General features: G+C 49.3%; 1 protein-coding gene and 1 long non-coding RNA gene across 5 annotated transcripts; one reads left to right on the plus strand and one right to left on the minus strand.

Annotated features, from left to right (window-relative positions):
* Nucleotides 1-995: 995 nt before the first annotated feature.
* Nucleotides 996-16904, minus strand: DPF2 (double PHD fingers 2). 4 transcript variants are annotated; one of them, XM_071217955.1, is made up of 13 exons: nt 16733-16835; nt 16014-16229; nt 11597-11757; nt 11086-11193; nt 10603-10766; nt 9658-9750; nt 9411-9489; nt 8872-8913; nt 7725-7862; nt 7460-7588; nt 7153-7265; nt 5782-5863; nt 996-2983 (listed from the first exon to the last, which is right to left on the minus strand). In XM_071217955.1, the coding sequence occupies exons 3-13, from the start codon at nt 11727-11729 to the stop codon at nt 2907-2909; spliced, it is 1158 nt and encodes a 385-aa protein (XP_071074056.1). In that variant the 5' UTR covers nt 11730-11757; nt 16014-16229; nt 16733-16835; the 3' UTR covers nt 996-2906. The 4 variants fall into 4 exon arrangements, with proteins under 4 accessions (XP_071074056.1, XP_004478647.1, XP_071074057.1 ...); XM_004478590.4 differs by lacking the exon at nt 16014-16229 and having other exon boundaries at nt 16733-16904; XM_071217956.1 differs by lacking the exon at nt 8872-8913 and having other exon boundaries at nt 16733-16803.
* LOC139439785 (uncharacterized) lies at nt 16857-25645 on the plus strand. Its single transcript, XR_011649880.1, has 2 exons — nt 16857-17155; nt 25358-25645. It is a non-coding gene; the product is annotated as an uncharacterized lncRNA (long non-coding RNA).
* The last annotated feature ends 532 nt before the right edge of the window (nt 25646-26177 follow it).

The following is a 26177-nucleotide window of genomic DNA, read 5'->3' on the forward strand; positions in this document are numbered from 1 at the left end:
GAGGAGGACCTCAACCGCGACCCGCCGCAGCTCCGCCCCGCCCCGTCCCGATTGGCTCTCAATGCTGCCCCGTCCCGCCCCTGGCTAAGTCTCATTGGGCAGCGCGGAAGTGGCGGTTCGCCGGGCCCGGGGGCGGGGCTTTCGGCGCGGGGGGCGGCGAGGCGGAGCCCGACCCCAGTGGGCGGGAGTCTCCGAGGCGCCACCGGCCGCTGGGGACCGGCCTTCGCGGCCGACGAGCCCTCGGGGCAGCGTGGGAGCCGCAGAGCTGACTGCGTCCCAAGGCCTTCCTGGCCGTGAGCCCGGGCGGCCTCACCGGCCTCAGCTCCCAAGCAGGGCCGACACCCCCACGGGCTTGTGCGACGAGGCTGCGAGGAGGAAATGGTCACCCGTTACCATGGACAGCGCTGGCCTCAGCCCGGGCCGGCTCCCGGGAGAAAAACTTGCCTGGGGCCAGTTCCTATTTAGGGCAAGACAGATGTTCATTCGTTCTGGCGCCTTTGACTAGCCTCCGGTTCCTAAACAAGGACGAACGCCCTCCCCTTCCTGGCTCACCTGTCTGGCCCGCACCTGGACACGGTTCTCAGGCCTCGCCTCCCCGCTCCTCGTTCAGCCCGTTGGAGGCTGAGCCCAGATCCAAGGGCGCCTCCTCCCCCAGCCTTCCTTCCCTTCCCACCTTCCCATTCTTCGGGCTGCACTGCCCATCCTTCCAAGACCCACACTTCCAAACTCTTCGCAAACTTCACCTTTGCCCTGCTACAGCTTTTCCCCCCTTTCCACATTCTTCTGGCCCAGGAAGATCGTGTACTGCGCCCCCTCTGCTCTGCCCTGCTTCCCCCTCAAAGCAGGAAGAGGCCACGCGCTGCTCCTCCCTCCAGCCCCAGCCCAGGGCAGGCACTTGCTCAGGCGAAGTCAACCACCCAGGCCGGGGCCTTCCAGCAGATTAGCAACAGCTTTCCAACTTCCAGAAAACCCTAAAGAGACTTCAAAGGCCCATAACTGTTTGATTCAAATCTTTATTTAAAGAAAAAAAAAATAAGTTTTTAAGAATTTTAACACACACTCCAGTGAGCTACTGTAACACAAAATCCACTATGGAAGTTGTCAAAATGTTCACTTTGGCTGCAGGGAATCTTTTTTGTGCCATCAACACACCCTGAGGAAAGCTGTGGCACCTGCACTGGCCTCGGAATCTCTGTCCTCAGGCGACACTCATGTCCTTTATTCTAGGTGCTTTTCCTTTTTTAAACTTTCCGCCTTGTACTTACATGACAATAATCAAGCTTCTGGATCCATGTGAGTATCTGAAACTGCAAGGTCAACTGTATAAACCTGTCACCACTTGTATCTACTTATCCAGGCTAGTAGGATTTTCTCCTCTCAAACCAACCAAAACAGAAAAATAGGATGCTAAAGTTGATTTAACCCAAATTTTGTATTACTCAAAAGAGCTTGTTCTTTGCAATTATTATAAACTTGAAATTACACAGCAAATTAAAGCTAACAAAATAACCAATTTTATAAATGCTTTACATATTAGGTTCAACCAAAAAAATTAATTTTGGGGAGAAAAAACTATTATTTCAAAACATTTAAAAACCACTGTCCTATGGAAGTTTTAGGATGATGTGGCTTTCAATTGTGAGAGGGGTCAAGAGATAAAACATCCATCCATCCGAGGGATTCATGTAAAAATGTTTATTTGTCCTAATGTTTAGAGTACAGCAAAAAAAAAAGGAACCCCAACTCCAAAGCAACAGTGAATCAGGGCCGGCCACAGCCAAGGGGAAGGCCGCCGCGGGGGACCCTGGCCCGGGCTGTCTCCCACTGCTCAGCGTCTAAGTGCCACCAGGCGGAAAACTGAGGAAGCAGGGCGTGAAGACCTGCACAGCTGCCAGCGAGCGTGCAAGGGAATGAAGGGACATCTACGTGGCTTCCTGTGTCCCAGCAACTGGACACACAGGACAGGGGGCAGAGGCTCCCAATTCAGTTAAGGGCAGGAGGCTGAATGCCTGGGTCCAGGAAGAACAAAAAGGGGATTTTGGAGGTAGGCTTTTATGTCGAGTTAAAAAACAGGCACATTATCCAACATCTCCCTGTGGCCCCCAAGCTGCTGACCTGGCTCCCAACACTTCCCTCTCCCCACAAAACCAAAGGGAATAAGGACGGGAGGCAGAAGTTAGGAAATTCCGAGGGTGGGAAATGCTTCGGTCACTAAAGATGGTTTGTAATAGTGAGCCAGGCGAGCCCAGGAGAAAATCTGGGTGAAGGTGCTACTCTCCCTGGGGTGGGGTGGGCTGTGCCAGGAGGGTGACCAAGAGTGTCCTGGCCTGGGCAAAGGATCTTCTGTAGCAGGAAGGGAGGGCCACGGAGAGCCATTCTGGAGGAAGGAGGCGGTGAGGCCAAGCAGCACAAAGGGCATGGAAAGCTCCTTGTGAGTGCTGCCTTACCTTGCTCAGTCACTTATTCCCAGCCACTTCTGGCAGAGTCCCTGGCCTGGCTCACCTCTGGACAGGAAAACCCTGGAGACCAGAGTGGAGGCAGAGCTGAGAGAGGAGTAAGCTGCTTTCCCGCTCTTTCTTGGAGGACAGTTTGAACCCTGTGACCACCAGGGCCTGGGCCCAAGGCAAGCAGAGTGAATGCACTTCATGGAGAGCAGAGCGAGCCAGGCCCAGGTGCGTCTTGGGGCGGTGTGCTGCTCCTTTCTCCCTGAGGGCCTGGGGCCAGAGACAAGAACTGCCACCTCAGCTTGCTGCTGCCAAAGACAGGTTGGCACATCCATCCCGAGTTCTCTGGACTTGTGGAAGAGAAGGGGCAGGGGGTGGGAGAGGGAAAACAAGAGAGGAGGAAAGAAAGAGCCATTTATGGAAGGAGGGGACAGAGACAAGGGGTCTGGGGTGGTAGCCACATCAAGAGGAATTCTGGTTCTGGTAGATGGAAGCTTTCTCCTTCAAAAGGTCCAGACACAAATGGCAGCTCCAACTTCCTGCAGAGAAGCATAACGTGGTTATCAGGATGGTCCATGCAGTCCTACCCTGCTACTCCTGCTACTCCTCCACTCCCTCCACCCGACCTCAAACAGCAGGCTCAGCCACAGGAAGGATGGGAGACGGTCCGCAGTAAGCTAGGTAACACTGGTAGCTTCACTGGGAGGATCCTCTAGGTCTTCAAGAAACTTAAAAATAATTCTCAATAGGAATGAAAGAAACAGTCACCTCGAAGACTACTTACATAGATTCTCAAGCCATCTCAACCTGATGAAATGACAATCTCTGGGAGCAGATAGATCGCCCGGGCAGATGTAATTTTTTTCAAGTGCCCCAGCTTTAGACTCATGATTACAGAAGGACTGGACCAGGGCTCATGGTCTTAAAGGTTAAAATAATGACCATGAATGGAGGCTCCAGAGAAACTAATTTTCATTCCCTCTGAGATGGCGCTTTCTATGCAAGGTGTTAAAAATAGGGTGGTATATGGGAATTCTGTATTTTACGCATGTTTGTTCTGTAAACCCACTTCTCTAAACCACTGGAAGATGAGATGGGCTCCCATCATCACTAGGTGTCTGAGCAGAAGCTGCAGAACTGATCACAGGAAAAGGGGAGCTATTGATAATCCAACCCAACATGACACAAGTCTAGTTTCATTAAAAAACAGGAAATAATTGTCCCATACAAGAAAAATAACTGGCTCATACTTTGGAAGAAGCTGGGCCCACAAGGCCTTAAGAGGGAGAAGGAAGGCTGAACCCTTGTATACGTCAGAAGCCATCTTGCGCCAACACGTGGCAACAGACTTTGGTGAGAGAAGTAATTTACGCTTTATGGCCTGGTAACTATAAGCTTCTACCCCAAGTAAATACCCTTTACAAAAGCCAGCAGACTTCTGGTACTATTAACATTTACTGGAAGCGGACTTGGCCCAGTGGTTAGGGTGTCCGTCTACCACATGGGAGGTCCACGGTTCAAACCCCGGGCCTCCTTGACCTGTGTGGAGCTGGCCCATGCGCAGTGCTGATGCTCAAAAGGAGTGCTCTGACATGCAGGGGTGCCCCCACGCAGGGGAGCCCCACATGCAAGGAGTGCGCCCCGTAAGGAGAGCTGCCCAGCGCAAAAGAAAGTGCAGCCTGCCCAGGAGTGGCGCCGCACACACGGAAAACTGACACAGCAAGATGATGCAACAAAAAAGAAACACAGATTCCCGTGCTGCTGACAACAACAGAAGCAGACAAAGAAGAACACACAGCAAAAAGACACAGAGAACAGACAACTGGGGCAGGGGGGAAGGGGAGAGAAATAAATAAACGAATCTGTAAAAAAAAACACATTTACTATAGCTGGATTCTTTTTTTTTTTTTTTGAGGAACAAAATTAACCTTTAATGCCTTAGAGTTACAAGCATTATTGTATATGTGGATATGTGTACTTTATTCTCGGGGAAAGGAGTGACAGATTTTATCAGATTTTCAGAGATAGGTGACTCCCCCCAAAAGTAGAAGAGGAGCTTCCTTTCTAACCCAAAAGTCAACAAGGAGAGTTTGGCAAGCTCTTTCTGTAAAGGGCCAGATATAAATATTTTAAGCTTTGTGGGCCACATACAGTCTTGGTCACATCTTCCTTTTTAAAACAAACAAAAACAAAACAAAAACACAATCCTTTAAATATGTAAAAAGCAGTCTTAGCTTGTAGGCCATACAATAACTGACCATGGGCTAGATCCGGCCTATGTGACAGTCTGCTGACTGCAGATCTAGAATCTAGTCCATGATGTCTGCTAAGGGGTTGCCTTTCAATTGTCTCAATGATACAAAGAGGGCATGTAGCTCTCCATCACCTCAGTGCCCAACAAGTCTTCAATAGGAAACCTCCAGAGTTTGTTTGTACATTTTATTTTATAGTTAAAAAAAATTAAACAGGGAGCAGATGTGGCTCAAACCTCCCAAAGAAAAAACGGACAATGAGCGCAACCAGATGAGGGAGCCATCCCGGGTGGGGGTGGGGGAGTAAAACAAACATTCCCCCCATAGATTTATAGATTGGGCATGACAGAAGCTCCCCTGCAGCTGCTAAAGAACTCTCAGACTTTGTTGGTGGCCTGTTCGCTGGGGAGTGACAACAGTTAAACCTATATTACAATTCACCATTCTCTGGCCTGTAACGCTGGCCTATGTCCTTTGTGCTCAGTAACAGCCACTGGGCTTCCTTTCTCATGGGTAAGCTCCAGAATTTCTATGAGATGGGTTTAGGCATAGAAATTTGGTTGGAAGGGGACTTCTGGAGAGGCAATCACTTCTTGGTGCCACCTTTGGCTTTGTCAAAGAGCTTTTATAACTTTGGGGCATTATTAAAGCAAACTACTGGAGAGGAGGAGTGATCCACTCAGGCTCCAGGTTCTATTCCTTTCTGGGCTAGATAGGGAAAGGGAGAGGAAACGAACACAAATCTGTATGGTTCGGAGAGATGACACCGAAGTTTCTCATCAATCAAGGTACTAAGTAAGCTTCCTGAATTGTTCTGAAGCAAAACAATCACTTTTGGATGACTGTTCTCTGTTCAATGTCTGTTTTCTCTTGGGGTGTCAATTTTGTTGTAAATTCATCGGGTGATAATGTGCAAACTAAACCCTTTATGATGAAATGCTGAGAAAGTTTTTTAAACAGAGCCAAAGCAAAGTGTCTACTTCCTAATTTGGAAGAATAAGAACACAGAACTCAATATGTATGGTATGGGTGACTTTCCAAGTTACTAATAAAATCCTCCTGAGCAAGAGAACTGGACAACTTACCTTCAGGAGGCTCAGACATGGATGGGGTGAGACAGTACATGTGGTAGCCCCGATCACAGTCGTCACAGAAAAGCAGCTGGTCCTAGGCAAGGCAAGATGGAAGAGGAAGGGTGGGGAGGAGAGGGGGTTTGGATAACTGACGTCGTCTCAGGCCACTTGAGGTGGGTAAAAATGAGGTCTTCTCCCTCAGGAGCAGTTTCTAGAAGCCTGGGCAGCAGCCTGGCTGATGTGGCTAAAGGGCTGGCTCCAGTGCCCCAACCACCCTGCCCGATGAGCCCCCCAAGTCTCCCTTTTCCGGTCTTCTGGGCTTGGGTTGCCTCTAGGTAGCTTGTTTTTAAGGACAGAAAAGGCCCCAGTCTTGCCCCTATTGGCCGCCATGCCTCTTTTGAGCCTTGATTCCTGGACTCTGGAGGACTGATTCCCCGCCCCCCGCCCCTCCCCCGGAGCTGGGCTAGGGCTTGAATCTGAGGAAGGGATAAAAAGAACAAGGTGGAGTAAAATGTTTTGAGTATTAAAAAAACATGGTCTTCTGTAGACACTGATACTCTTCCAAGAGGGGCAAAGAAGGTGGAAAGTCGTGCTAGATGAGGGAATGGGTTGGGTGGCCACTTCTGTCTATCTCTACCCAAGCCCAAGGTCATCTTACCTGGACCCTGCAATAGCTCCTGAGTGATCGCACGGCTCCCACCCTTGCCATGATGATCTAGCGTCTAGAGAGCAGCCACAGCTACCTTAAAATCCTGACTAAAGCCTCCAACAGCTTCTCACTGTGCTTAGAATAAGCTCCAAGGCCCCTGGGAGGATCTGATGGTGCCCACTTGCTAATCACATTGCTTGCCACACATTCCAGCCACCCACACTGGCCTTCTCAGCACACCAGCTTGTCTACCTTATGGCCTCTGCCCTTGGTGCTCTTTTCGTGGTAATGCTCTACCTCCTAATCTTCTTGGACTGACTCCTCTGTACCATCCAAAACACCACCAATATCACCTCCTCAGGAAATACACCTCTATCAAATCTTAATGGTATTCACCTACTCTTTACCACATTACTGGTTTCATTTTCTTTTTCTTTATAGCACTTCACAAAAACCTCCCTCATTTCTTTGGTTATTGCTTGTTCCCATAAAAATTCAAGTTTCATGAAAGGAGGGATCTTGTTTGTCTTTTGTATCTTAGTTCCTTGGGTGTCTGACACATCACTTAACAAACTTTGCCAAACAAATCAGAGTTCTCCTGTGACTGGGGGTGGGAACATGGAGGAGGGACCTGGCTCCCTTGGAAAAGAAAACTCACTGCAGAGGGAACTGCGAGAAAATATGATAGAAAAGGCTGAGGCAGTGCCAAGCTGCAGAGAGCACAGGGTACGCACGTCATTCTCGGAGGTGCCACAGATATTGCAGCACTTGCACTCAATGCACTGCCAGCGGTAGGTCTTCACTGCTGCCATCATCACGGGGGTGAACTGAAGGCAAGAGGGGTGCCCTGTGGGGTGAAAGAGTGAGATGAGCAGCTGGAAACGGGGGAGAAGGGAGGAGCCCACATCTGTAGCTCCATCTTCTCTCATCCAGGAGCAGCAAGGTAAACTGGCTGACTGTATCACTCTCTGGAAGGCCCTGGCAAGTGAAGAGTCCTGGGGCGCTGAGTGCTGGGGCACCCCTCTCCCTGGGTGGAGGTACCTGAGCGGCCACAGTCAGAACAGGATACCAGCTCCTCTGGTTGTCCTGTCTTCTTATTGATCTTCGAGTCCCCCAGGCAGAAGTCGCAGTAGTTGTTAGGCAGTGCCAACCCATCAGGACCCTTCTTGGCTACAGGAGAAAAGAGGAGTTTGGGTGATACCACAGGAGCCTCTGGGCCTACACAACTTCCCCATAGGGAGGGCGTTTTTCAGGTTTTCATAAGCAGATCAACTGCCTGCCCACCCCCTCCAGCACCTCAGCTTACATTTCTGCTCCTCGGACCTCTGTGAAACAGGAGTGGGTGGCTGGGAATCATCTTTGTCCTCACCCTCCTCCTCAGCCAAGTGGGAGTGGGCATAGTGGTAACTGAGGCCTGGTCGGTTCTTGTAACGTTTTCCACAGACTGAGCGGGGAGAAGCAGAAAAAGGTGTTCGAATCTGAGAGTGCCATTTCCTACTGCTGCGTACTGTGGCTCACTGAGGCAGAGGGCAACCACAACCTCCCCTACTGACTCTGTCCTGGGTCAAGCTTTCTGTGACGGCCTCTGTCCCTCTACCAGGAACATCTGGCCCTGAGGCTGTTCAGCTTCTGTGGCCCTTCTTCCTCCTAAACCCCAACCCCATGGGCACTACTTCTTCCACACTGGCATTTTGGGAGGCTTAGCTCTTGTCCCATAACCACTTGCCCTGGGAATAGTCTGGGGTACTTCAGGTCAGGGAGGGGAAGGTCTATAGTCTTGTAATATGGGAGGAAGGAAGAAAGGTAAGGAAGCAACTCCAAACTTCTTTACCCCTCAGTAAACGTGGGAGGCTCATGCTACCCTGTATGTGCCACAAAGCCCATTTTTGTCACATGTGGATAAAGGTGGTTCTCTTGGAAATATCCCATCCACTGTGTCTGCCAGGGCAATTAGCCCCCAAAGACACTCTCACACTCGTACTTCACTGCCCTGCTCCTGCCAACCAGCAAGGAAAGCAGATCCCCACAAGGCATCTTGTAATCTTGAGCAGCAACCAGGAAGGCAAGGAAACCAGCAGGAATGGAATAGGGAGCGAATGGGAGGAAGCAGGGGATGGCAGGATGGTGGGGAACATTAGCTGATCACCAAGTGTCTGTTCTGGGGAAAGGAGCGCAAAAGGATCTGTTCGTACCAGGCTCCTTATAATGCTCTGGAAGCCATCCCATGCAGTGGGCTGAGCTGCCCTAGGAGCAAATTTGTGGGAAACAAGCAGTGGTAAAGGCAGCTTTCAGGACTCTGAGGTGTGGAGCATAACAAATTCCATCACTCCTACCCCCATGCCATTTCAGAAATTTTTAAACTAGCATCACAGGGTATGAGAAAAGCAGGAGGAACAAGGGAGAAGGGAAAAAGGGATAGGAAAACCAAAAGTCTGAAAAGTTGAGAAAGCTACCTCTCTGGGGCGCTTTCGAGGTATGCTTTTGTTTGAAACTATCTGAAAGACAGAAAAAGTCATGAGAGGAAGGTCTTGGTATACTTAAGACAGGAGCGTCAGTAACAGGAAAGCGAAGCAAACAAGAGAGAAACCCCAGCGGCGATGGTGCTCCCAGGGTGGAGGGACAGAAGTGGGGCGAGCCAGAGAGAAAGGGAGAGAGAGAACAGACACTGATAAACTCAGTGTTGGACCCCTGGGGCCCTGGTTTGATTGGGGCCAGCAGACCTGGATGCCATCTACTGACGAGGTCAAACCCACCTGCTGCGGGACCCACCCCCACAGCACCCCGCGCATCCCCTCTCCCGGAGCATGCGTTCCCACCCAGTGTGTAGCAGAGGCCAGGGCCTCCCAGGGGTCTCAGAGGAAACCAGCAAGCAGGCAGGACAGAGTCGGGCTTGTTTCACCACCCTGGCAAGAACACAGCCCGCCTTCCTCTCATATCCTGAGCGGGAGCTGGGTCCAAGGCAAGGACCACCCCCCACTCGCAAGGCACTCACTGTCACAGGCATAGGGCTTGTCCCGATCCTCCAGGATGGAAGCATCCAGCTTCTTCCGGGCACTGCTCACACTTTTACCCTGACAAGAAGAGCAGAGAGAGGCCCTTACTAAGGGACCTCGGCCTAAGGAGTCACTCCTTCCTGGAGGTGGCTGCTAATCTTACTCAAGAGGAGAAAAGGCAACCACAAGAAATAAAATGGTAGGACACCCCTGCCCCAGGACAGAGGCAGCCCCCTGGCCCCTCACCTTAGCTTTCCCCTTGCCCCGACGCTTGGGGGTATCTTCTTCATAGTCCTCGTCATCGAGATCATCGAGGAAGTCATCCGGCTCTAGGATCCGCTGAGTGGGCGGGAAGGTTAGGGTGGGCAGGAATAATGTCCACGGGAAAGCTCTCCCCCGGTGGGCTTGGCCAAGGCTGCCCAGAATTGGCTCAGTGAGCAGGCCCCACCCACTCCAGCCTCATTCCTCACCCTTCAAACACCCTACAACCCCATTCCTCATCCCTTCAATGCTTTGGGCTTTCCTTTCTCTGTGCCTCTTTTCATGCTGTTCCCTTAGCCTAGAATGCCCTTCCCACCACCTCCAAGTGGTCAAATCAAATGCCGTGTTTTGGTAAGCTTTCTCTGACAACCTGCACAGACCTCTGAATTGCCACAGCACATCTGGTGGTTCCTTCCCGACATCTCACCTCAATTTAAATTAGAGCTTTGTGGCACACTTGTGTGAGCTTGGGGCAAGTCTGGTAACTGCTCTGCTTCAGCCTGTCTGTGAAATGAGGACCACAGCACCTACCTCTTAAGACTGCGGTACAAAGAAGATGCAGGAAAAGCACTTAGTTAACATACTGCCTGACACATTTTTAGCTCTTTTTAGTTCTTACTTTTATGTCTAGGTTTACTTTTCCTTTTGGCAGGGACCAGATCTGCTTGCTTCACCCATGTAACCCCAGGCATCAAAAAACCTGCGGTGAAGACGATGAATGTGAGTCTGTCCTTAGGAGGAAAAGAGCAGGAAAGACCGTGGCAACAGAGAAGCCAGGTGGAGCCAGCATCCATTACGGGAGGAAGGAGGAACAGAACGCCAGCCCTGCCTCCTGGCCCACAGCTTCTGCTTCAGCTGATTACCAGGTAGCCCCACTGAAGAGGATGGTTTCCATCAAAGCTCCCTGAGCCAAAAGGGTTAATCTTATACCTTCCGTGCTCGACTGTTGGTCACAGGAAACTCGCCCAAGCTATCGTCATCAACTCGGGGATCTGGGGCACCACGTTTCTCCAGAGGGTCAGTGCGCAGCAGAGCCTCTAAACTGCTGCCATCCTGAGAGATCAGTCCCTCCTTCTTCAGGGTCTGGTCTGTATCTGCAAACAAAGTCAGGAGAAAGTGAGGCACAGAAGGACTGAAAGCAGACTGCTCTTTATCGACACATGGCTGGACTAACCAAAGGTCAGTCACTGTCTTCTGTCCTATGACTGTCCCCAAGACATCCTAGTTCACATGGCGCCATAATCAATCTGTGTACCTGTCTGTCTCCCCTATTAGTTCTTTCAGGGAGGAATCACATATTTTTCATTTTAGTATCGTCGGGACCTAGCACTGGGCCTGGCGCATAAAAGGTGATCAGCAGACCTTCTGCCCTAGAGCAGGCCATGCCCCTGCTCAGGGAGGGGTGTGTCTTACCTGGTTTAATAGATGGGAAGGAAAGTCGTGGATCCTCAGGGGGGTGGGCTCGCCGCTTTTTCCGCCAGCGCCGGGCAGGGTAGGAGTACAGCTGCCCAGAGGCCAATCCTATGGGAGGAAGAGAGAGAGAGGAGTCAAGCCCTAACCCAGTCCTACAAAATAACACCAAAACACTTTTAGATGAGTGCCCCTACCCCCACCCCTTCAGTTCTCAAGTGAGGGAGGAACATGGACACCAAGTACCTGGAGAATAGGGTAGTTTGTGGGAAAGAAAAATAGACATAAGCTTAAGGACTTCAGCAAACACCTGCCTCTCCAGAAGCCCCCAAAAGGCCTTAGCAAGGCAGAAAACAAAGACGCTGGTATGCCTCATCCTCCCTGGATTTCTAATCATATTCACAAAAAGATGGAAAGCAGCTGGGAAACCCCCTCAGCTGTTTTGTCAGCTGAGCTGAGGAAGCTTCCCCCCCTTGTGCTCCTCAGTCCCTTTCTCCCAGGTCTGGATCCTCACCTGGACCCCGGTGCCGCTTTTCCATCCAGATGTAACAGTTGCTCTGGGCTACTCCAGTCTGCGAGTCCAAGAAGGGCAGGCGCACGCTGCGCTCAGCACAGAGGCGGGCGTTGTAATTGTGGCACTGCTCCATGGCATCTTTATAGTATTGTTCCCCAAGGCTGCAGGAAAGGTGAAAAATCAGGAAGGTGAGGGTAGGAGGGGGGTGCTGAGCTATCCCCCTCCCACGCCATCTGTTTCTCTAGAAGGCTCAAGGGACTGGGAGACCATGTCTCTTCAGTTCTATGTGCCCCTATCTCTGCCTCATGGGACACCAAGCCCCTTCACCAACCCATCATGAGAAAAGGCACTCTATAAATAAATTAGTCAGGAATCCATGATTTCATCAAGTGTCTAATAGGACTGAAGTCTAATCCATAAAGAGGAAAAGAAGCTAACATTCACTCCATGTTTCTGAGTCCAGCCCCATGCTAGTTATGATATTAAGTCTCTGAATCCCCAACGACTGTGAGAATCACATTCCTTCTTACAATTATGGAAAAAGTTCAACAAGGTCTGGGTGACTTATTAAAACACATTTAACAAATTACAGTATTGGGAAATGGATGTGGCTTAGCCAATTGGGATCCCGTCTACCATATAGGTCCAGGGTTTGATGCCCAGGACCTCCTGGTGAGAGCAAGCTGGCCCACATGGAGTGCTGGCTCACACTCCTGTGCAGGAGTGCTGGCTCACACTCCTGTGCAGGAGTGCTGGCCAATGCGGAGAGCTGGTGCAGCAAGATGATACAACAAGAGACAAAGATAAGAGAAAATAAGACGTAGCAGAACGGAGAGTTAAGGTTGAGCAAGAGAGTAATTGCCTCTCTCCCACTCTGGAAGGTCCCAGGATTGGTTCCCAGAGCCACCTCATGAGAATACAAGCAGACACAGAAGAGCACACAACGAATGGACAGAGAGAACAGGGAATGGGGGGAGGAAAGGAGAAATAAATAAAAATAAATCTTAAAAAAAAAAAAAATTACAGTATTCCCATACAATGAAATTCTAGTCCAGTCATTAAAAAAAAAAAAAAAGCAGCCCTTCATGTACAGATATTGAATGATCCCCAGGATAAGGGAAAAAGGCTAGGAAAAGGGCTGAGAAATATTACAGGCTGTTACCATTCGTGTACCAAAAAGGGAGAAAAACAAACTTCAGGTTTCCAGAAAGAAAAACTAAGTGATTAGATTTTTCCTTATATGCTTTTTTATATCTTTTGAATTCCAAACTAGGTACTCAGCAAACGAATTATAACTATATATTAAATTTACAGTCAATGGAAGATATCCTCAAGTACCTGAACTTTCCTGGAAGCCTACTGATGGAGCGCCATGCTGATATAAAATCTACATGTTTCAAGGGCTATCCTAGGCTCTTCCACATTTCCACATCATCAAATTATATTGGAAAGAATCTTTTTTTTAAAAAAAAGATTTATTTATTTATTTATTTCTCTCCCCTCCCTCCCACCCCGGTTGTCTGTTCTCTGTATTTGCTGCGTCTTCCTTGTCCGCTTCTGTTGTTCTCAGCGGCACGGGAATCTGTTTCTTTTTGTTGGGTCATCTTGTTGTGTCAGCTCTCTGTGTGTGCGGCGCCATTCCTGGGCAGGCTGCACTTTCTTTCGCGCTGGGCGGCTCTCCTTACGGGGCGCACTCCTTGTGCGTGGGGCTCCCCTATGCGGGGGACACCCCAGCATGGCATGGCACTCCTTGCGCGCATCAGCACTGCGCATGGGCCAGCTGCACACGGGTCAAGGAGGCCCGGGGTTTGAACCGTGGACCTCCCATGTGGTAGACGGACGCCCTAACCACTGGGCCAAGTCCGCTTCCCAATATTGGAAAGAATCTTAACTCAAAATGATTAACTTGAAATCCAAATCAAGTATAAACATTTAAGTACTTTAAAAAGCTATAAACTGCACAAGACAAGGCATTATGTGGTTACAAGAAGCATACACATGGAACCACACTTGTTCTCACCCTTCAGGGTTTAATAAACACTCTGGTGCGGGAGCTTAACCTAACTGTAACAATTCATTTATAAATGATCAACTTCAAAATAAACTAAGAAAAGAGGTGATTTCTTTCCCAATTGTATTCTAAGTACCCATCAAGGTGTCTAGTACGTAGTCAGACCTGACTTGGGAGTAAAAAGACCAGGTTTGGCTGTAAATCTCCACATAAGCATGACAATTTAGTCAACACATGTGGGCCTCATGTTCCTCTTCTACAGCCAGGGGAGTGTGGACTAGATAAGCTCTGTCATATCAGGATTCTGTGAGAGGGGGACTCCTGGCATGAGAAGCCTGACAGTAAGTCTCTATTGCTTACATTTATAAGTTGAACTACCCCAACAAATTCTGCTCTGGCATATGATGGGCGCTCTTCCTGAGCATGGCACAACAACAAGCATATTCCCAGCAACTGAAAAAGACACACACCACGCACAGAGATGGCAACACCAGAAGTACAGCCTGGCTTGATTCAATGAGCTATAATTACTATAATTTGAAGTAGGCACAAATCTTGTGTGGGAGAATACTGAGAAGGAGCAGGCCCACATTTGCTCGCCTTTAGGAAGCAGCCACGTCCTCGCCACAGAGGAAAATTGGATAAACAAGGCTAAGCGCAGCAGCTCCTTTGTTTCTGCTGATGGGAATTGAAACTGACACTTGGAAGCCAAAAGGAAGGAAGGGCCAGACGGGCTGAAGTCAGAGTAAGGAGGCTGGAAATGGTCTGAGGAATAGATGAGAGATGTTCTGTAAAATCTCTTCTGAACTAAGTGGCATTTTTAAAAGGTGGAGCAAACCATCAAGGTGGATCTGAAGGCTGAAAATGAAACATTTAAGGGGCAGAGAGGCTCTAGTGAGGAGTGACCAAGAAAGGGGGAGAGAGAGTTCTTAAGAACTCAGGGCTCCTGTAGCAAGAAATCAAGCAAACATTACTCCCCAGAACTTGTTACTTAATTTGGAAGGTTTCAAAACCAGTCAGCAGCTACAGCAATTTTATACTATTGTTTTACCTTGGCTTCTCCTTAGTAAGACCCCTTAGAGACAGTTTCAATCTGGTCTCTATTAAGGACAGAGAATTTACAAATAGTAAAATTCTCTCTCACAGACAAGATGCAAGGCAGAAAATAAGATAAACCAGTAGTCCTGGATAAATGTATAACCTCAGCTGTCAGAAAACAGGGCATACAGAATCAAGAGAAGTGCCAGAAGAGCAGCTCTTTCCAGGGTAAGAATGGTACAGGCAGAATGGAAGCCTCTTCGTAAAGAGAAAGTTTGTTTCTCATTATTAGTACTCAAGAACAAATGGTTGGTGACTCTCACAATCTCTCTAGTTCTTTAAAGAAGAAATAAGAAGCCATGCTCTATTTGAAATGGGCAAAGCACCCTTTACTCCTAGCTTCTAACACCACAGGAAAGGGTTTGCAACCCTGTCTCCCTGAAGAAAGTCTCCCAACACAAAGAAGCTCATTACCCACACCTCTCAAAACCTAGGCCAGTCTGTCATTCCCCCAGTACAGTAAGATTTCCAAGGTAGCCGATTTGATTCTTCTTGGGAAGCACAAAACCTGTGTAAAAATCTTCCCTTAGAATGGGATTGCTATATGGGGACCTCATATTTTTTTAATGTAACATTAAAAAAATAAATAAAGACAAAAAAAAAGAATGGGATTGGGGGAGTCAACAACAGGAAGGGCAGAGAAACAAAGACAGAACATCTGAGTCAGGAAGGATAACTACATAAATGGCAGATCAACATCATCATTGCTAAATTGAGGAAAATGTCATCCCGAAGAGAGAGTGGGGAAATTGGAGTGGGCAGATCAAAGAGAAAGATAATGGTGTTGGGAGGAGGGAAGAGGGGGGTTGAAAAAACCGAAGGGACAGCAGCACTTAGCCTAATGGAAGTGTGAAAGCATTCTCAAAGAAAGGCTCCAGGCAGGGGGAGAAGTAACAGTACCCTTTAAAAAGACTCCTGGGAAGAGTGGGGCTCAGCCCACCGCAAAGAAAGACGAGAAGCTGTGAGTCCTTAGAGTAGTTCCCAACCTTTACCATTCATCCAGTCAAAATCCAAAAAACCTAGGCTGGACAGGTAGACACCTCTCAATTTCCCAACTCCTTCACCAAGTACAAGGAACCCAATGAAAGGAGCTTGCTCTATTAACGGCCTAAGGGGCATTAAGGCATTTCAAAACTCTTTCGGGATCCTTTATCTGGGAAGAGGCGGGGTTAATCAAGCCCCAAAACATCTTTTACTCACAGGAAGCGGCTAACGGGCCATTCTCCATTTCCCCCAAATCATTAACTTTTTAACCATGTTCGGAAACTGACCAGTACAGGGGTACTACACAGAAGGAAGAATGCCGACCTAGATGCCCTTTCGGGCTACGAAGTCGTCCGACTGCTCCTGTCTAGTTCCCGTTTTGTTTACGGTTTTGTTGTTGTCGTTCGGTGGCTGAGATGGGCCAGCACAAAGGCCCGCTCCTCCGGAGTTCCTTCTCTTCTATCTGATTTCAACTAATTCTTCCCAAGAACATGTGAAGTCTTGGGCAGCTGACACCCAAGACCCCCGAACGTCACGGGGCTGTTAGAACAAAACAGACCCGCAGCCCTGTCCCCGCTCAAAGCCTCCCGAGCCCGCTGCTCCAGGGCCGGCCTCGGACAGTGGCCGGGAGTCGCGGGGAAACGGGTCGGCCCCGGGACTGCGGACTCGCCCGGGGCTGCCCGGGGCTCGGCCCGGCCCCTCCCGACTGAGGCGTCTCGGGGAAGTCCGGGACCTTGAGCCTTTCGAAGGCAGCAAAGGCGCCATACTCTGGACCCGTCAGCCCTGAGGGAGCGCTCAGGCCACACAGGCCCGCAGGGATGCTGCCGTAAGGGGTTCCCGTGTGCCCCCCTCCGGGCCTCCACAAGTTTCCAAAGAAGCGCAACGTCTTCTCCGGAGTCTCCAGTTGCCCTCCTCACTGGGAGTCGCAACATGGCTTTCCCAGGCATACACCGCACTCAGCCTCGTCGCCTCCCCACACCGCCTCCACTCCCAGGCCCCTGACAAGACCTCCCCGTCTAGGAGAGAAAGAAACGACCACTCACAGCTTCACTACATTTTCCACCACAGCCGCCATCTTCCCTGCTCCTCTCCTTCAGACGGGGAGGCCCCGGGGCCCGCAGCGCGCAGGCGCCGGGTCCGCTCGGGAGAGCGAGTTTCGTCGTCCTTTTGCGCAGGCGCGCGGAGGCGCGCGCCCGAGAACGAACCAGCGAGAATGAGCTTCGCCTAGGAGGGGGAAGGAAAAATGGGAGGGAGCGGAGGGCAGCCCGCTGCGCAGGCGCGACAGGAGACGGGCGCGCGCCCTGCGGCTCCTGCGGGAAGTCTGGGCTGGTCCAGAAATGGGAAGTCCGAAGAGGCCCGGAGATGGGCTACACGGAGCGTCTGCGTCCTGCTACCAAGCCGACCTTTAACCTCGCGGTTAACCCTTTGCCCTCACGCACAGATGGCGGCTTGGTGGGCAACGGAAGGTAAGAGCTCACACGGTCCACTAGTGCCCACAAAGGTGGGTCCATTTTAGGGAGAAGAAAGAGCTGGGTATTGGGGTCTGACAAAAGTTACCTCATCTTCCTGCCACCAGACCCACCCACCGAACGTCACTGGTGCCCACCTGCTAATGGAGGTCCATCTGTCCCTGCTTCTTACTCCTCTCCACATGGACTTCCCTCCACAAAGACTGAAGAACTTCCCTTCTGCAACAATCCTTCTCTTTTGTACCCTTCATTTCTTCATCCCCATATATATATTTATTTATTTATATTTTAAAATAACCAAAAGCCCTTCTTTAAGCCCACTCTTGGCTTCCATTATCACTCCATTTCTTTTCATCCCTTCAAAGCAAATACTGTTGTTGTATTTTATAAATACTGCCATTTTCACGTAGGGCTGAATGGTTTTTTAAAAAGATTTATTTTATTCCCCCTCCTCCCACCCCCGTTTTCTGCTCTCTGTGTCTGCATATATTCTCATTAGGCAGCTCCGGAAGCGATCCTGGAAGCTTCGGGAGGGGGAGAGAGGCAGTTTCTCTATTGCATCACCTCATCTCCGTGTTCTGCTACGTTGTCTTATTTTCTCTCCTCTGTGTCTCTTGTTGCATCATCTTGCTGTGCCAGCCCTCCACACTGGCTGGCACTTCTGCGTGGGGCAGCTCTCCCACGCAGGGTGATACTCCTGCATGGGGCCGCATTCCTGTGTGAGCCGGCACTCTTTGTGGGTCAGTTCGCCATGTGGGCCAGCTTGCCCTCACCAGGAGGCCCTGGGCATCAAACCCTGGACCTCCCATATGATAGATGGGAGCCCAATTGCTTGAGCCACATCCATTGCCCGCAAATACTGTTATATTCCCTATCTTTTACTTCATTTCCATATTTCTCTTCTGGCCAGATTAGTGGGGATTTTGTTCCCACTAGTCCCCTGCAGCAGCTCTTAACAAAGTCATTGCAACATCTGGTCCGACAGATTTATTTATTTATTTAATTTTCAAAAAGATTTATTTATTTATTTATTTATTTATTTATTTCTCTCCCCTTCCCCCCCACCCTGGTTATCTGTTCTCTGTGTCTATTTGCTACATCTTTGTCCGCTTTTGTTGTTGTTGCACGGGAATCTGTGTCTCTTTTTGTTGAGTCATCTTGTGTCAGCTCTCCATGTGTGCGGAGCCATTCTTGGGCAGGTTGCACTTTCTTTTGCGCTGGGCGGCTCTCCTTACGGGGTGCACTCCTTGCGCTTGGGGCTCCCCTGCGTGGCAAGGCACTCCTTGCGCACATCAGCCCTGCTCATGGGCCAGCTCCAACACGGGTCAAGGAGGCCGGGGGTTTGAACCACGGACCTCCCACATGGTAGACGGACGCCCTAACCACTGGGCCAAGTCCACCGCCTGGTCCGACAGATTTAGAGGACTGTTGTCTGTCCTCATCACCCTAGCAGCCTCCTGATGCCATTGACCACCTGCTTTTTTAAAGGCTTCTTCAGTCTCTGAGATGTCACACTTGACTGCCCTCCTGCATTGGCAATCCCTTTGACCTCTTTTGCCGACTCTGTTCCACCTATAACAGTCAGAGGCCCCAGGGCTTGCTCCTTGGTCCTCATCACCTTTTTTTTTCCCCAAAGATGTATTTTCTTTATTTATTTATCCCCCACCTCATTGTTTGCACTCACTCTCTGCTCTCTGTGTTATTTGTTGTGTGCTGATCTTCTTTTTAGGAGGCTTTGGGAACCGAATCTCGGACCTCCCATGTGAGAGGGAGGCACCCATTGGCTAGAGCCACCTCTGCTCCCTGCCTTTTGTGTCTCCCTGTTGTATCTCTTCATTGCATCATCTTGTTGCGTCAGCTCACTGCACCAGCCCATCTTGTCAGCTTGCTGTCTTGCTTTTCTTCTTTAGGAAGCACCTGGAACCAAACCGGGGACCTCCCGTGTGGTAGGCGGGCACCCAACTGCTTGAGCCACATCCACTTCCTCATCACTTTTCTAATATACCTTATTTTATCAATTCCAAGATGCATTTATCTTCCCTCCCCCCCCCCCATTTTAATATAGCAGAATCAGTCTCCTGGGAAGCAGGTGTAGCTCAAGTGGTTGAGCACCTTCTTCCCATGTATGAGGTCCCAGATTCAATCCCTAGTACCTCCTAAAAACAAACATGAAAAAAAACAACTCTCATTAGGGAGTGGATGTAGCTCAAGGGGTTGAGCACCTGCTTCCCATCTTTCCATGTAAGAGGTCCTGGGTTCATTTCCCACTACCTCCTAAAAAAAAAAAAAAAAGAATCAGGCAGCATACTACCATCACTGTACCTTAAAATTGTATTTAGCCAGATGACAGCTGTGAGGCATTTGTCATTTTGTACCCTGCACCAGCATCAGAACTTGCAGAATGGATATCACAGCCTGGAAGAAACACCCAGAGACAATACTGGTGCACTCTTTTATCCTGGGGAACCAAAGGATTGTGGGAACAAGGGCTATTGTGACTCCAAAGCGGGAGAAAAAATTATGCTGACACTAAAGCAGAACATAGACATATGCTACAACAATCCAGCAATTCCATTCCCAGATATGTACGCCAAAGACATGTAAAAGAATGCTCACAGCAGCTTTATTTGTAGTAGCCCCAAACTGGTAACAACCTAAAATATCCATCAATAGTAGAATGGATTATACAGCAGAGGAAAGAACAAACTTCTGCTATACAACATGGATGAGTCTCAAAAACTTAATTGAACAAAATAAGCCAGATTCAAAAGGAGACATACTGTATGATTCCATTTACATACCATTACACAGACAAACCAATCTATGGGGACAGAAGTCAGAAGAGTGGTTGTTCTTGGAGGGATAGTAACTGGGAGTTGGCCCGAGGTGGCTGCCAGGGGACGGTTTTTCTTGATCCAGGTAGTGGTTCTGTAGGTTTGTTGACTTTGCAAAGAATCATTGAGCTACACAAGATGTGTGCACTTTTCTCTATGTACGTTTCAGTTAAAAGGTTAAATTAAAAATATGAGGAGGCGGATGTGGCTCAAGCAATTGGGTTCCCATCTACATATGGGAGGTCCAGGGTTCGATTCCCGGGGCCTCCTGGTGAAGGCAAGCTGGCCGGTGCGGAGAGCTGGCCCACGTGGAGTGCTGCCCCATGCAGGAGTGCTGGCCTGCGTGGAGAGCTGATGTGGCAAGATGATGCAACAAAAAAAGGAGACACAGTGGAGAGACAATGAGAGATGCAGTACACCAGGGAGCTGAGGTGGTGCAGGAGAGTAAGCGCCTCTCTGCCACTCCAGAGGGTCCCAGGATTGGTTCCCAGTGACAAACAGACACAGAACACGCAGCAAATGGACTCAGAGCAGACAACCGGGGGGGGGGGGGGGTGCGGGGAGGGAATAAGTAAATCTTAAAATAAAAAAGAGCAGAGTGGGTGTAGCTCAGTGGTTGAATACCTGCTTTGGATGTGTGAGGCCCTGGGTTCATCCCGGTACCTCCTAAAAACATGTATATATATGTAAGTAATAATTAGTAGGTTAGTTTCATATAATTGAAGGCCGGTTTACGAGCCTAGCATCAGTGGCTTTCAGTTCTTTTGGGATTCTTTTGAAGAATGTTGCAGCTCTGAACAACAGATACTCCACCTGTTCTGAACCAGTAACCAATATATCTAGTGCTTCTCCTACAGACAGAATATGTGGGTATGGGAACCACTGAGAGGAAGTGGGAGTTAAGCCTCTTGCAATGTCAACTAATGACATTTTTGCAAAATGTTTACTATTCCTCCAACTTTGGGCTCTGTTTGGAACGTTTTGACCCAAGAGAGGAATGCTTCCACCAGAGGGCACAATTACGGATTTTTCTAAGCTAGAAACTGAGACTGTCAATGGATCATTTTTTTTTTTTTTTAAGATTATTTATTTATTTATTTAATTTCCCCCCTTCCCCTGGTTGTCTGTTCTTGGTGTCTATTTGCTGCGTCTTGTTTCTTTTGTCCGCTTCTGTTGTCGTCAGCGGCACCTGAAGTGTGGGTGGCGCCATTCCTGGGCAGGCTGCTCTTTCTTTTCACGCTGGGCGGCTTTCCTCACGGGCGCACTCCTTGCGCGTGGGGCTCCCGCACGCAGGGGACACCTCTGCGTGGCACAGCACTCCTTGCACGCATCAGCACTGCGCATGGCCAGCTCCACACGGGTTTGAACCGCAGACCTCCCATATGGTAGACGGACGCCCTAACCACTGGGCCAAAGTCCGTTTTCCTGTCAATGGATCATTTTGTGCTCGCAGTGCCACAGGGCAAGAAAGTGAAGAGGGTCCCACAGCTGGCTGAAGTGTTAAAGCAAATGTAGGAAAATGGTAATAACTGGCAACTCTAGATTAAGGTAGATGAATGTTCGCTGTACTATTCTTTCAATGTTTCAAAATTTAAAGTTTTGGGGAAAAGTCAGCACTATACTGGGAATTCCACCGAGGGCTCAGAGTCCTTCAAAATGAAGTTCTGAGGGAGTGGATGTGGCTCAAGCAGTTGAGTGCCCACCTCCCACATGGGAGGTCTTGGGTTTGGTTCCCAGCGTCTCCTAAAGAAGACAGAGCAGACAACGAGCATACACACACACAAAACAACGAGCAGTAATGAGCAAAAACAATGAGCAAACAGATGAGGGAACTGTGGTTTGGGGGAATGAAGTTCTGAGACACATCACCTGGTAAAGGACCCTACCAGCCAAGATGCTGACTGAAGGGAGGGGGATTATAGGCTGAGTCATGGAGGAAGGTAGTTGAGTATTCATACCAGCCACAACTTTGTGGTAGAAAAAGCCCATAGCTTCTATATGTATTTCTTCTCTTGATGTGACAAGTATTTTCATTAAACATTTTATTTTGTTATTATTTTTTAAGATTTATTTCTCTCCCTCTCCCGCCCCCACCCCCACCCCCGTTGTCTGCTCTCTTGTCCATTTGCTGTGTGTTCTTCTGTGTTCACTTGCATTCTTGTCAGCCGGCACTGGGAATCTGTGTCTCTTTTTGTTGCATCACCTTGCTACATCAGCTCTCCGTGTGTGTGGCACCACTCCTGGGTGGGCTGTGTTTTTCCCCCATGGGGCGGCTCTCCTTGAAGGGTGCATTCCCTGTGTGTGGGGCACCCCTATGTGGGGGGCACCCCTGTGTGGCAAGGCATTCTTTGCACGCGCAGCACTGCGCGTGGGCCAGCTCACCACATGGGTCAGGAGGCCCTGGGTACCAAACCCTGGACCTCCTATGTGGTAGGCAGACGCTCTATCAGTTGAGCCACAACTGCTTCCCTAAACATATATATATATTTTAAAGATTTATTTATTTATTTAATCCCCCCCCCCCGCCCCCGTTGTCTGTTCTCTGTGTCTGTTTGCTGCGTCTTGTTTCTTTGTCCACTTCTGTTGTCGTCAGCGGCACGGGAAGTGCGGGCGGCGCCATTTCTGGGCAGGCTGCACTTTCTTTCACGCTGGGCAGCTCTCCTTGCGCGTGGTGCTCCACTACGCGGGGGACACCCCTGTGTGGCACGGCACTCCTTGCGCGCATCAGCACTGCGCATGGCCAGCTCCACACGGGTCAAGGAGGCCCGGGGTTTGAACCGCGGACCTCCCATGTGGTAGACGGACGCCCTAACCACTGGGCCAAGTCCACTTACCCCTAAACATATTTTATTTTATTTTTTTTCTATTTTTTTGTCTTTATTCATTTTTTTAATATTACATTAAAAAATATGAGGTCCCCATATACCCCCCAACCCCCTTCCTTACCCCACTACTCTCCCCATAGCAACATTCTCTTCCATCATCATGAGACATTCATTGCATTTGGTGAATACATCTCTGAACATCGCTGCACCTCATGGTCAGTGGTCCACATCGTAGCCCACACTCTCCCACGTTCCATCCAGTGGGCCATGGGAGGACCTACAATGTCTGGTAATTGTCCCTGCAGCACCACCCAGGACAACTCCAAGTCCTGAAAATGCCTCCACATCTCATCTCTTCCTCCCATTCCCCACACCCAGCAGCCACCATGGCCACTTTCTCCACATCAGTGCCACATTTTCTTCGATTACTAACCACAATAGTTCATGAATAGAATATCAGTAAGGGAAGCGGACTTGGCCCAGTGGTTAGGGCGTCCGTCTACCACATGGGAGGTCCACGGTTCAGACCCCGGGCCTCCCTGACCCGCGTGGAGCTGGCCCATGTGCAGTTCTGATGTGTGCAAGGAGTGCCGTGCCATGCAGGGTGTCCCCCGCGTCGGGGAGCCCCATAAGGAGAGACGCCCAGCGCGAAGGAAAGAGCAGCCTGCCCAGGAATGGCGCCGCCCACATGGAGAGCTGACACGGCAAGATGATGCAACAAAAAGAAACACAGATTCCCGTGCCACTGACAACAACAGAAGCAGACAAAGAACACGCAGCAAAACAGACACAGAGAACAGACAACTGGGGCGGGGGGAGGGGAGAGAAATAAATAAATAAAAATAAATAAATCTTTAAAAAAAAAAAAAAAGAATATCAGTAAGTCCACTCTAATCCATACTCTATTCTTCCATCCTGTGGACCTTGGCTTGGTTGTGTCCATTCCACATCTATGTCAAGAGGCGGCTTAGATTCCACATGGATGCGGGATGCAATCCTCTTGCGTTCAGCTGAAACATATTTTAATTCCACATTTTTCTTCCTTTCTCCCACTCTTGTATATTGGTTTCTTTCTTTTTTTTGAGGGGCACTGGGGCCAGGAATTGAACCTGGAACGTCCCATGTGGGAAGGTGGTGCTCAGCCACTGAGCTACAGCAGCTCCCCCAAGTTGGTTTTCTCGTTTGTTTTGTTTTTAGGACCTTGTGTGTGGGAAGCAGGCGCAACTGCTGAGTTACGTCCACTCCCATATACTGGGTGTTATGGTGTTAATTCACCTTACAGTGTAGTTCACAGGCTGCAAAATATTGAGATGGACCAGTAAGGAAGGAATGCACATCATCTAGAAATCCTGGACTTGGAAGTGGCTGTGATAATTGACAAGTTTTTGAGTAATCTCCCTTTGGAAAGAGTGAATACATTTTTAAAAATTAATTTTATTTTCAAACCCTCCATATCCAAGTAAAAAATGAATGAATGTATTTTTTACAGAACTTATAAGGATAACTGCATTATACTAGGTAGGTGAGAAATGTTATTTTTTTGAAGGGTAAATATTAGAAAAAGGACACATTGAACTTTCAAAACAATAGATTGTAGGGGCATTTCTCTCTCTCTCTCTTATTTTTATTTTATTTTATTTATTTCTCTCCCCTTCCCCCGCCACCCTAGTTGTCTGTTCTCTGTGTCCATTTGCTGCATGTTCTTTTTTTCGTCGGCTTCTGTTGTTGTCAGCGGCATGGGAATCTGTTTTTTTTTTGTTACGTCATCTTGTTGTATCAGCTCTCCTGGGTGCAGCGCCATTCCTGGGCAGGCTGCACTTTCTTTCGCGCTAGGCGGCTCTCCTTACAGGGTGCACTCCTTGCGCATGGGGCTCCCCTGTGCGGGGAACACCCCTGCGTGGCATGGTACTCCTTTTGCTCATCAGCACTGCGCATGGGCCAGCTCATCACACGGGTCAAGGAGGCCCGGGGTTTGAACCGTGGACCTCCCATGTGGTAGACGGACGCCCTAACCACTGGGCCAAGTCCCCTTCCCTCTTTCTCTTTTCCTAGCTGTTCAACACGTTCTCTACTTAGTTCTGGAAATTCCTTTTGCATGTGGTATTTGTGGAACATGGTGCCTGAATGTACTAGATAAGCTGAAGAGGGAAGGGCCTTGTTCTCCCTCTCCCTGGGTTCCTTGGTATAAGCAAGCATCCCTTCAGTTCATCAGATGCTGCAGGCCCCCTACCTAGTTCCCCTTCTCCACCCCGATAGGGCAACCCCAAGTGGTTTGGGCTGGTGCCTGACACTTGGTGGCCAGGGGATCCTGGACAAGACCGAGCCCTTTCCATGACCACGTGGGTCACAGCTTAGGTCCTGGGTGCGGTACTGCCGTCCAGCTGGGTGAAGCTCGAGGAAAGGTGTCCTTTTTGCTTGTCTTCCCCTCGCAAGATATGAGAGGATAGACACATTGGATTGTGTCCCCCCAGATGATATGTTGAAGCCCTGTCCCCCAGCACCTGTGAATGTGACATTATTTGGAAATGGGGTCTTTGCAGATGTAATCAAGTTAAGATGAAGTCATATGGAAGTAGGATGGGCCCTAATCCAGTTGACCTTAGAGGAGAAAGATGCAGTTACAGGTGCACAGGGAGAACACCATGTGAAGACGCAGGCAAGACTGGAGGGACACATCTACGAGCCAAGGGACACAGGATTGCCAGGAACTGCCCGAGGCTGGAAGAGTGAGGAAGGAACCTTCAGGGGAGCCTGGCCTTCTGGCAGCTTGACTGCAGACTTCTGACCTCCAACACTGTAGGAGAGTAAATTTCTGCTGTTCTAAACCATCCAGTTTGTGGCAATTTGTGATGGAGCCCTGTGACACACTAATACAGGGTCTTACAGACCTGCATTCAAATCCCACTCCAGGTAGTTCTGTGCTACTTCCAGTCTCTAAATGATGGGAAAAAATTCACATTAGGGAGGCAGTGTGGCTCAGGCAGTTGGGTGCCCCCCCGCCCACCTGGGAGGCCCCAGGTTCTGTTCCCAGTGCCTCCTAAAGAAGACAAACAAACAATGAGCAGACAATGAGAAAAAATTAGCAGTGAGCAAAGCCAAATGAGCTGGCTCCACCTCTTGAAGGGAGGAGTATAAAATAATCAGTGGACATATTTTTTTAAACCACTATATCTGTGACTTCACTGCCACATTAAGAAGTGAATATATCCATCATTCAGCAGAGTTTTCTTATGCTCCTTTGTAATCATTCCTTCCTGCTCCTCCCAATGCCCCACCTATTCCAGGCAACCATGAATCTTTATGTCACTATAAATTCATGTATATTTTCTATAATTTATGTAAGTGGAATCACCATATATG

Source organism: Dasypus novemcinctus, chromosome 10, assembly GCF_030445035.2.
Source record: "Dasypus novemcinctus isolate mDasNov1 chromosome 10, mDasNov1.1.hap2, whole genome shotgun sequence".
Classification (NCBI taxonomy): Eukaryota; Metazoa; Chordata; class Mammalia; order Cingulata; family Dasypodidae; genus Dasypus; species Dasypus novemcinctus.